Source organism: Salmo trutta, chromosome 1 (assembly GCF_901001165.1).
Source record: "Salmo trutta chromosome 1, fSalTru1.1, whole genome shotgun sequence".
NCBI lineage: Eukaryota > Metazoa > Chordata > Actinopteri > Salmoniformes > Salmonidae > Salmo > Salmo trutta.
Window position 1 is genome coordinate 62,208,766 of NC_042957.1, and position 12,326 is coordinate 62,221,091.

A 12,326-nucleotide genomic window follows, 5' to 3' on the forward strand; every position below is an offset into this window, starting at 1 on the left:
TTATGAAGACGACGATTAGATAGTGAATATTATTACTTAGAATGAAAAGGTAGGTAGGGGGTGGTAGCAGCTATATTCAAAACATATATCCTACAAATATTTTATATGTTTGTAGATGAAGTAAATATAATATAGATTTAGGAAGATAAGTAAACACAAGACTTGTGAACAGAGCAGCAGCCTTATTCACTGCAAGAGCTCCAGAGAACATTAACAATGACAGACTATCTGTCATTAGCAATTACAACTCATGCAATAAAAACAGAGTGAAGGCTAATTTTACTTAATGGCTGTTCATAAAGTGCAGAGAGAGAACAAATGGATGTTATTGAACATGAATGACTGACGGGTCATTGAACTGAAAGGGTTTTCTACCAGTAGCCTTTATAAATGGCATATATTATCATATTATAAAGAAGAGGGTTAGACTGCAGTTTTATAAAGGGTGTTAATAAGTATAATTATTATGAAAGACTGAGCAGTCTAAATACATAAAATACAGTTTTAGTCTGTTTTTTTAAATATACTAGCATGCACTAATCATGCTCTACGATGACATATTCTGCTAATTCAAGGCATTCCAACACTAAGAAGCATTCAAGCAAGCATTCAAAGTATTTAGAAAGAAAATATGATCTTACAATACTCCATGAAGCAAGCATTCACAAGCATAGCTTGCGATGTTAACAATATATCATTTTTTTACAATATTACATTTGTTTATTATGGAGGTTACGCTCAATTCATTTCTTATCCAAAATACAGGAGTTGCTTTCAGTATTTTTCAAGTTAATGCATCACTCATCTGTCTACAGTTATCTCTTAATAACTTCTCTCTCATCTACCCTTTTCATTCCCTTTCTATTTCTTTCAAGGAACTACTATCTAAAACTCCTCCCTTTCACGTATTTCCCATCCTGTTAAAAAGTGATACAAGTCTGGCCAAAGAGGCAGCAAAGATATAAAGGCTTAGACAAGATATTTCAAAATGAATCACCAGTTAGTTAGGCAAATAGATGGCTTTCAATAGTCATGATGGACATGATGGTGGAAATCTCATCAGGGAAAGCAAGTCATTGGCTTCCAAATGATAAATAACACGTGTGACATATGAATTAATATGAATCTATGTCAGCAGCAATGTCTGATAGAATCTATGTTATGGTCTTTGCTCATCAGTATGTAACAACACGTAAGCAGCTTATTCAATTTCCTGCTCTAATTTAAACCTATTGACATCCATCATAGAGGCCATTACTGTATCCCAATACAACGTGGGCAGAGTATGGGTAAAAAAAAATATATTAATCACATAACTTATCATAGAATTAAAGGTAATTACTTTCTCATTCTAAACCTAAATTAAACTACAGTCAAAGTTAATTGTGCCTGGGCTATGAAATTATAATGATGTGCATTTCATAGAATTACATGTAAAAACTCATAAAATTGGTTACTATTCATATAATTCTAGAACCGATTAAGATCTCTGTGGAGCATTCATCCAGCCTATACAGTAATTGGTTTCCCCAATGTTTGCATTTGGGTGTCATGGAAAGGTTTGCGGCACTGTCAGATACCTCCTGGACGTTTCATCCTACTGCTTTCAGTATACGCTATTATGAGGTCCACACTATAGTGAGGAGTTAGTTAGCTAGGAAACAAACTGTACTGTAGTGCAAAACCTACTAAATAAATACACAACACAATGGTGTCATGGAGGACAAACATATCCTCTTAATATCCACAACAAAATGGGTTGGCCAAGCCTCAAACTGAGCCCATTCTTTCAGGTCTGATCTTTATCTAACTACCTCACATGATGCAGGAGCCATTACACACAGAACATGGACTAAGCATGCACTCCACGACATGAAAATATAACTCTTTAGCCATGCACATCAGTGCTGGATTTTGCATCGAAAGAAAGAATGCATATGCAGAAAATAACCCCATACCTACTGTAAAATATGGTGGTGGATATTTCATGTTATGGGGCAATGTTGCTACCAATGGTCCTGGGGCCCTTGTTAAGGTCAACGACATCATGAATTCTACCCAGTACAGGACATTTTAGCCAAAAACGTGGTTGCCTCTGCCAGGAGGCTGAAACCTAGCTGCAAGTGGATCTTCCAGCAAGACGATAACCCCAAGCACACATCAAAAGCCACAAAGAAATGGTTAATTGACCACAAAATCAACATTTTGCAATGGCCATCTCAGTCTCCAGACATGAACCCCATTGAAATCCAGTGGTATGGAGGAATGGTCTAAGATCCCTCCCAATGTGTTCTCCAATCTCATAAAACATTTGAGAAAAAGGCTCAGTGCCGTTATCCTTGCAAGGTTTGGTATTGAAAGGTAATGAAAACAGGGCTGGCAGTAAATTTGACCCCTTTTTTTTAATATGTTTTTTTTACTTGTTAAAGCAAGAATCCTTAGTTGCTACATCCATTTTTGGACTTATAAATTAATGATATATACCCATTGATTATTGAAGAATATAACCTATAAATGCCTCATGAGCTTAGTTCAACTGTCATACCGCATCAGAACCCAAAATATAAGCTTGTTTTACTCCAATGTTTGTAAACAATGTAAATGTAGAGCCTCAAAACATGGTTAAAACTATCATTTTCATCTCATTGATGGTCAGTCCTTGCATCCGTAGCTCTGTCTATGAGTTTGAGAGTGGTTACATTTCTCCATGCCCTACCCTCAGCTTTTTACCAAAAAAGTGTTTGGTTGACAGCTTTGTTATTTAAGGATTCTAGCTTTAAACAAAATCTCTTTCTCTCAGTAATTGTCTTAGTATAAAATTATATAATGTTCCATTTTATTGGAGCAGACAATATAGCTCAAAATGTGTATTATTTAGTATTTTTTGCTCATCTTTATCAAGGGTGCCAATAATTTTGGACCTGACTCTATGTATATAAGAGCCACTTGAAATAGGGGACAAACATTCCCTTTCTAAAAAGTGCAAAGCCCTTCATTGACCAGGTCAGAGGAACAGCTCTGTATACAACCCTGTATAAGACCCTGTATAAGTATCTCTTGCAAATGTGTTCAAAATCTTTCCCTTACAAAATACATACTGTATCAATATACAGTACATCATGTAAACGTCAAAAAAGTTTCCTCGTTTAAGAACTTTAGAAACTCCCCCATTAGAATGTACGTTCTTGCACGTAATCCAATTCTAATCTCCTTTGAGATATTGAAATAAAGAGTGGGGTACTTTGGCTTGGTAGTGTTCTAGCAACAGCACACTGTGGAACAACCCCACATATTCTGCTGTGTAGTAAAGAGCGGATATACAGTACATGTCAAGGTCATTGGAGGAAGATCACTTTATATTCACAAAACATGAAACTGACCTTAGATAAGTGGCTACATATAGGTATACAAACTGTACTGTGTGCTTCACTGTGTTTGGTTGGAGGGCAACATACAGACTTATTGTGGAGATGTGACTATTATGGGGGTTACAGCTCATAAACAAAGAGGAAGAATGGCCCAGATTCTGCTGAGACACACACGCACACACACACTCTCTCTCTCTCTCTCTCTCTCTCTCTCTCTCTCTCTCTTCCACCCTCTCTCTCTCGCTCTCATTCCTTCCCCTCACAGCTCCTCCTCCTAATCTGTCTCGGACACAGCCGTTTCTTAGACTTCAGCTCAGCCTGATAGCAGACTCTTCCCTATTTCTTAATGACGGTACAGTGTTATGAGGGGCTGAGAGATTCGAACAGTGAGTATATCTGTCTAGCTAGGTGTAAATGGGAAGCTTACTGAATGTGTATGAAAAGGGTGGACTATCTGTCTTCTATCCCTCAATCCTCTGCTGTCTTCCTCTCCATCTTGAAATCCAAGAGCTGCACTCTATATCCCTCTCTTTCTTCTGTCTCTCACTTCCTCTCACTACGATTTCACACCCAGAGCCTTCTTCATGTGTTCGTATACCACGTACGAGATGCTGACAGCAGGAATGACCTTCAGGAAGTTGGGGGCGATGCCGCGGTAGAGCCCAGGTACCCCGTCATGTGATATGATGTGCTTGAACTGACCAACCATGGACAGCTTGGGCCCACCCTCAGTAGAGGCTGGTGGAAAGAGGGAAAGAGGGCGAAAACATCTGTTGTTCAGTTCAGTTATATCCGTTAGATAGCTATTAATAGATAGGGGAAAGGGGGATACCTAGTCAGTTGTACAACTGAATGCATTCAACTCTGTTTGGATTGCCCGAACAGTAATACAGTGCCTTCGGAAAGTATTCAGACCCCTTGACTTTTTCCACATTTTGTTACGTTACAGCCGTATTCTCAAATTGATTCAATTGTTTTTTCCCTCATCAATCTACACACAATACCCCATAATGACAAAGAAATTGTTGCTAATTTATACAAATAAAAAAAGGAAATATCACATTTACATAAGTATTCAGACCCTTTACTCAGTGTCTCCTGACCCCTGTTGTCTCAGCCTCCAGTATTTATGCTGCAGTAGTTTATGTGTCGGGGGCTAGGGTCAGTCTGTTACATCTGGAGTATTTCTCTTGTCTTATCCGGTGTCCTGTGTGAATTTAAATATGCTCTCTCTAATTCTCTCTTTCTCTCTTTCTCTCTTTCTTTCTTTCTCTCTCTCGGAGGACCTGAGCCCTAGGACCATGCCTCAGGACTACCTGGCATGATGACTCCTTGCTGTCCCCAGTCCACCTGGCCGTGCTGCTGCTCCAGTTTCAACTGTTCTGCCTGCGGCTATGGAATCCTGACCTGTTCACCGGACGTGCTACCTGTCCCAGACCTGCTGTTTTCAACTCTCTAGAGACAGCAGGAGCGGTAGAGATACTCTCAAAGATCGGCTATGAAAAAGCCAACTGACACTTACTCTTGAGTTGCTGACTTGTTGCACCCTCGACAACTACTATGATTATTATTATTTGACCATGCTGGTCATTTATGAACATTTGAACATCTTGGCCATGTTCTGTTATAATCTCCACCCGGCACAGCCAGAAGAGGACTGGCCACCCCTCATAGCCTGGTTCCTCTCTAGGTTTCTTTCTAGGTTTTGGCCTTTCTAGGGAGTTTTTCCTAGCCACCGTGCTTCTACACCTGCATTGCTTGCTGTTTGGGGTTTTAGGCTGGGTTTCTGTACAGCACTTTGAGATATCAGCTGATGTAAGAAGGGCTATATAAATACATTTGATTTGATTTGATACTTTGTTGAAGCACCTTTGGCAGCGATTACAGTATAGTGTCTTCTTGGGTATGACGCTACAAGCTTGGTAAACCTGTATTTGGGGAGTTTCTCCCATTCTTCTCTGCAGATGCTCTCAAGCTCTGTCAAGTTGGATGGGGAGCTTTGCAAAACAGCTATTTTCAGGTATCTCCAGAGATGTTAGATCGGGTTCAAGTCCGGGCTCTGGCTGGGCCACTCAAGGACATTCAGAGACTTGCATTGTCTTGGCTGTGTGCTTAGGGTCGTTGTCGTTAGAAGGTAAACCTTCGCCCCAGTCTGAGGTCCTGAGCGTTCTGAAACAGGTTTTCATCAAGGATCTCTCGGTATGTGGTTCTGTTAATCTTTGCCTCGATCCTGACTAGTCTCCCAGTCCCTGCAGCTGAAAAACATCCCCACAGCATGATGCTGCCATCACCATGCTTCACCGTAGGGATGGTGTCAGGTTTCCTCCAGACATGACACTTGGCATTCAGGCCAAAGAGTTCAATCTTGGTTTCATCAGACTAGAGAATCTTGTTTCTCATGGTCTGAGAGTCTTTAGGTGCCTTTTGACAAACTCCAAGCGGGCTGTCATGTGCCTTTTACTGAGGAGTGGCTTCCATCTGGCCAATCTACCATAAAGGCCTGATTGGTGGAGTGCTGTAGAGATGGTTGTCCTTCTGGAAGGGTCACCCATCGTCACAGAGGAACTCTGGAGCTCTGTCATAGTGACTATCGGGTTCTTGGTCACCTCCCTGACCAAGGCCCTTCTCCCCGATTGCTTAGTTTTGCCGGGCGGCCAGCTCTAGGAACAGTCTTGGTGGTTCCAAAGTTCTTCCATTTAAGAATGATGAAGGCCACTGTGTTCTTGGGGACCTTCAATGCTGCAGGAATGTTTAAGTACCCTTCCCCAGATTTGTGCCTCGAAGCAATCCTGTCTTGGAGCTCTACAGACAATTCCTTCGACCTCATGGCTTGGTTTTTGCTCTGACATGCACTGTCAACTGTGGGATCTTATATAGACAGGTGTGTTCCTTTCCAAATCATGTCCAATCAATTGAATTTACCACAGGTGGACCAATCACGTTGTAGAAACATCTCAAGGATGATCAATGGAAACATGATGCCCCTGAGCTCAACATCGAGTCTCATAGCAAAGGGTCTGAATACTTCTGTAAATAAAGTATTTCTGTTTTTTATTTTTAATAAATGTGCTAAAATGTCTAACAACCTGTTTTTGCTTTGTCATTATGGGGTACTGTGTGTAGATTGCTGAAGATAATTTAGAATAAGGCTGTAATGTAACAAAATGTGGATAAAGTCAAGGGGTCTGAATACTTCCGAAGGCACTGTAGATATAGGGTAATAGATTGACATAATAGGTAGTAATTAATTTGTTATAGATTATGTTATAGAATATAATAGAATCTATATCTATGTAATATCATCTATGTTATGTAGTAAGGTAGAAGGTAGAATTGCAGTTCAGTTGAACACCAGTCTCACCCTGGGCCTGCATACGTGTTCTAATGAGAGCCAGGGGGTAGGAGGCCAGTTGTCCACAGGTACTAGACACAGTACCACAGCCCAGCAGGACCAACACCCCCGGGTCAGCAGAGCCCTTACTGTACTGCTGGAGCCAGGCATTCTTCAGAGTCTGAGATGGAAAGGGGGAGGGGAAGAAAGAAGAGGAGATGAAAGAAAAGAGAAGGAAAAAGTAAACAGAGAGAAAAGAGAGAGGAGAAAGAGGAGGGGTAGAGGGGTGAGAGTTCCTCACAATCAAATGCCAACCGTATTATCTACCAAGAGAATTATCTTCGATCAAAATCACAGTCGTGTATATTCCTCCCCAAGCAGACACATCGACGGCCCTGAAAGAACTTCCTTCGACTCTAGGTAAACTGGAAACCACATATCCTGAGGCTGCATTTATTGTAGCTGGGGATTTTAACAAGGCTAATCTGAAAACAAGGCTCCCTAAATTCTATCAGCATATCGATTGTGCGACCCGGGCTGGCAAAACCCTGGATCATTGTTATTCTAACTTCCACGACGCATATAAGGCACTCCCCCGACCTCCTTTCGGAAAAGCTGACCACGACTACATTTTGATGCTCCCAGCCTATAGACAGAAACTAAAACAGGAAGCACCCGCGCTCAGGTCTGTTCAACGCTGGTCCAACCAATCGGATTCCACGCTTCAAGATTGCTTCGATCACGTGGACTGGGATATGTTCCGCATAACGTTGAACAACAACATTGATGAATACGCTGACACGGAGAGCGAGTTTATTAGCAAGTGCATCGGTGATGTTGTACCCACAGCGTCTATTAAAACATTCCCCAACCAGAAACCGTGGATTGATGGCAGCATTCGCGCAAAACTGAAAGTGCGAACCACTGCTTCTAATCAGGACAAGGTGACCGGAAACATGACCGAATACAAACAGTGTAGCTATTCCCGCTGCAAGGCAATCAAACAAGCTAAGCGTCAGTATAGAGACAAAGTGGAGTCGCAATTCAACGGCTCAGACACGAGAGGTATGTGGCAGGGTCTACAGTCAATCACGGACTACAAAAGAAAAACCAGCCCCGTCGCGGACCACGATGTCTTGCTCCCAGACAGACTAAACAACTTCTTTGCTCGCTTTGAGGACAATACAGTGCCACTGACATAGCCCGCTACCAAAACCTGCAGGCTCTCCTTCACTGCAGCCAACGTGAGAAAAACATTTAAACGTGTTAACCCTTGCAGGGCTGCAGGCCCAGACGGCATCCCCGGCCACATCCTCAGAGCATGCGCAGACCAGCTGGCTGGTGTGTTTACGGACATATTCAATCAATCCTTATCCCAGTCTGCTGTTTCCACATGCTTCAAGAGGGCCACCATTGTTCCTGTTCCCAAGAAAGCTAAGGTAACTGAACTAAATGACTACCGCCCCATAGCACGCACTTCCGTCATCATGAAGTGCTTTGAGAAACTAGTCAAGGACCATATCACCTCCACCCTACCTGACACCCTCGACCCACTCAAATTTGCTTACCGCCCCAATAGGTCCACAGACGACGCAATCGCAATCACACTGCCCTAACCCATCTGGACAAGAGGAATACCTATGTAAGAATGCTGTTCATCGATTACAGCTCAGCATTTAACACCATAGTACCCTCCAAACTCGTCATTAAGCTCGAGACCCTGGGTCTCGACCCCGCCCTATGCAACTGGGTCCTGGACTTCCTGACAGGTCGCACACAGGTGGTGAGGGTAGGTAACAACATCTCCACCCCGCTGATCCTAAACACTGGGGCCCCACAAGGGTACGTTCTCAGCCCTCTCCTATACTCCCTGTTCACCCACGACTGCGTGGCCATGCACGCCTCCAACTCAATCATCAAGTTTGCAGACGACACTACAGTGGTAGGCTTGATTACCAACAACGACGAGACGGCCTACAGGGAGGAGGTGAGGGCCCTCGGAGTGTGGTGTCAGGAAAATAACCTCACACTCAATGTCAACAAAACAAAGGAGATGATTGTGGACTTCAGGAAACAGAAGAGGGAGAAGCCTCCTATCCACATTGACGGGACAGTAGTGGAGAGGGTGGAAAGTTTTAAGTTCCTCGGCGTACACATCACGGACAAACTGAAATGGTCCACCCACATAGACAGCGTGGTGAAGAAGGCGCAGCAGCGCCTCTTCAACCTCAGGAGGCTGAAGAAATTCGGCTTGTCACCAAAAACACTCACAAACTTTTACAGATGCACAATCGAGAGCATCCTGTCGGGCTGTATCACCGCCTGGTACGGCAACTGCTCCGCCCATAACCGTAAGGCTCTCCAGAGGATAGTGAGGTCTGCACAACGCATCACCGGGGGCAAACTACCTGCCCTCCAGGACACCTACACCAACTGATGTCACAAGAAGGCCAAAAAGATCATCAAGGACAACAACCACCCGAGCCACTGCCTGTTCACCCCGCTATCATCCAGAAGGCGAGGTCAGTACAGGTGCATCAAAGCGGGGACCAAGAGACTGAAAAACAGCTTCTATCTCAAGGCCATCAGACTGTTAAACAGCCCTCACTAACATTGAGTGGCTGCTGCCAACATACTGACTCAACTCCAGCCACTTTAATAATGGAAAAATGTATGTAATAAATGTATTACTAGCCACTTTAAACAATGCCACTTCATATAATGTTTACATACCCTACATTACTCATCTCATATGTATATACTGTATACCATCTACTGCATCTTGCCTACGCCGTTCGGCCATCACTCATTCATATATTTTTATGTACATATTCTTATTCATTCCTTTACACTTGTGTATATAAGGTAGTTGTTGTGAAATTGTTAGGTTAGATTACTTGTTAGATATTACTACATGGTCGGAACTAGAAGCACAAGCATTTCGCTACACTCGCATTAACTGCTAACCATGTGTATGTGACAAATAAAATTTGATTTGAGTAGAAACGAGAGAGGAATAAGAGAAGGGATAGATAGGCTACATTTTTAATTTGACAGATATTTTATTGTGTTAAAAAAATGAGGACGTAGTAGAGAGAACCACAGCTCATTGACTGCTAGTAAAAGATAAACTCAAAGTTCACTTAAACACATAAAATTAATTTTTACGAGAGAGCTGGGCAACAGTAACAGCAGCATACATACTGACTGGCATTCCCCTGAGTACAAGGGACAGGGCCAGTGATGAGGTTTAGCTTTCCCAGAAAACATCAAACACAGCTGGCAGGCAGACACACACACAGGGCTGACCCCATTTAGTTGACTGGTCGATTGCTTGGTCGATAGGCTGTTTGTCGACGAGACACTTGTCTGACTCGTGCCTGTCTCAGTGGACTAAAACATTGCAGAGGCCATGGGGATGGCACAGTCCATCATTCTATCCTATTACCGGCAACTTCAGGAGCGTTCCGAGCAGAATCTACAAAGGTTAGCAGCAGCGGGAGGAGGAGGGTCGAGAACATATATTTTTTATTCTGGTTATCTTGATCTCTGGCTCCCTGTTGAGTCATTTGTGTGTCTTAATGATTTCATCAAGCAGTGCGCTTGAAGCATCAGACAAGCTCAGTGCATATAGTTGATTTTATTAAAACATATAAAGGTGTGTCTATATATGGAAAAATATATACGTTTAAAAATTTTGACGACGGTCAACCAAGATGTTATTTTTTTTTCAGGGACAGCCCTACTCTCTCTCTCTCTCACACACACACACACTTTCTTACACACACCTCGTAGACGGCCAGGTCTATGCCAGCATACGGTATGATGCCAAGTGTGTTGGGCACGTAGCCCCTGTAGAAGGCTCGCACCCCCTCCCTCCTCAGGATCTGACGGGCACAGTCTACAATGCCAGAGTACTGGCCAGTCTTCCTCAGGGTCAGACGAGTTTTCAGCACCTGGGGAGGGAGAGAGGGAGGAGAAAAGGGGAAGAGAGAGGGTGTGCAAGGAAGAGAAGCAAAATTAGAGAAAATCCTATATTTATTTTTTCAATAAAAAGTCTGTCTATCTTTCTGTTGGTCTGCCTCCCCTTGCTCACCTCCATAGGGTAGATGATGGTCTGTGCGGTGGCTCCAGCCAGAGAGCCAGCGATGAACCTCTCCTGCACCCGCAGAGTACCCGCTTCATTTCTGCCCCGGATCAACCACTTGATCTAAGATGGAGGAGTCAGGGGAGACAGGGGGGAGAGGAGAGACAGGCAGGTGGAAGAGAGGCAGGGATATACAGGGATTAAGGGGTGAGGGGGATAGATTGTGGGAGGTGGGAGAGGCGGGGATACAAAGTGAGGGGGAGGTGTAGATTGGGGAGATGGGGATGGGGAGGGAATACGTGAGTCACACTGGGGTGGAGGAGGAGAGTCAGAGACACAACACGTAGAGACACAGGGTGTGTCTGACAGGGTGAGAAACAGAGTGTGTGTGAGCAACATTTCACACCTCAGTGTGTGTGTGTGACTCCTTCATTCCTATGCTTCATTAATGACTACCCCATACACCAGAACTTGTTTACAGATGTGTGTATCAGTGTTCTCCTTACATTGGTCTGTAATAAATCCAAATCAACCTCTGGTGCCTCTTACACCCACATTTGTATACAGGTGTGTACAGTCCTCTTCCCTCACCTGTTCGTAGGCCATGAACTTGATGGCAGACTCTGGGGCTATTTTGAGGACGTTGATGCCGTTGCCCCTCCAGAGGGCTCGTACACCCCCCTCCTGGACCATCCCCCTCAGCCCTGTCCACAGGTTGATCCCCCTAGAGCTGGAGCCATGCACCTAGAGAGACAGCAGGGTCGGTAACTCTAATAACATCCTGTACATCAGGGGTGGCTAACCCTCTAGCACACCTAATTCTACTAATCTGCACTGCACTGAGCTCTAACCTCTGAGTCTGTAGTAAACACAACAGTAACCCTTCACCTGTAGGAAGACCTTGAGACGGTCGAGGGGTGCGGTTCCTGTACGTGACACCGCCCCTGCCATCGCCCCGGCAACCAGCTGCCTCCACACTACCCCCGACTGGCGCTCTTGTTGGGAAAACTCTGGCGGCACTGTCATGTGCTCTCCGATGTCAAACATCTGAGAAATCACAGAGAAACACTGGTCAGTGAAATAAACTTGATTGACATCCAGAACTATCTGTATTCACCAAATGTATATTACATGATCCCTTCTCTAAGGTTACCAAACTAAAATTCCTGGATAAAGCATCAGAAACAATATAAACTATATAACATAGATCGAGAAAATGGCCACAGTTGTAATTATTAGTTTCTATAGCTACTCTGTAATTACATTTTATTACATAAATAATTGAAAAATCCATGTAATGATATCTGTGCTACTTCTTGTCAAGCAAAGATCTAAACCAGTGTAGAGATAGAAGGCATAGATAGTCAGTACTGACTGACCAGAGAGTGTAGAGATAGAAGTCATAGTTAGGCAGTACTGACTGACCAGAGAATGTTTCCAGTAGCGGGCGATGCCCTCCATGTTGTGAAGAGGGTTAAACAGAAAGTGATCTCGCCACTCATTCCAGTTGATAGTCATGGTGCCGTCCCTGTCCATACTG

The 12,326-nt window shown here is 43.6% G+C and overlaps 1 protein-coding gene across 1 annotated transcript in view; it reads right to left on the minus strand.

Moving 5' to 3' along the window:
* Nucleotides 1–3,592: 3,592 nt before the first annotated feature.
* LOC115204545 (calcium-binding mitochondrial carrier protein SCaMC-3) overlaps nucleotides 3,593–12,326 on the minus strand; it is a 28,162-nt gene continuing 19,428 nt past the window's right edge. Inside the window, exons 4-10 of the mRNA XM_029770211.1 lie at nucleotides 12,212–12,323; nucleotides 11,675–11,833; nucleotides 11,378–11,530; nucleotides 10,796–10,909; nucleotides 10,488–10,655; nucleotides 6,730–6,880; nucleotides 3,593–4,106 (exon numbers count right to left, since the gene is read on the minus strand). Coding sequence (XP_029626071.1) covers nucleotides 3,925–4,106; nucleotides 6,730–6,880; nucleotides 10,488–10,655; nucleotides 10,796–10,909; nucleotides 11,378–11,530; nucleotides 11,675–11,833; nucleotides 12,212–12,323 — 1,039 coding nt within the window. The 3' untranslated portion in view covers nucleotides 3,593–3,924. The remainder of the gene's footprint in view (nucleotides 4,107–6,729; nucleotides 6,881–10,487; nucleotides 10,656–10,795; nucleotides 10,910–11,377; nucleotides 11,531–11,674; nucleotides 11,834–12,211; nucleotides 12,324–12,326) is intronic.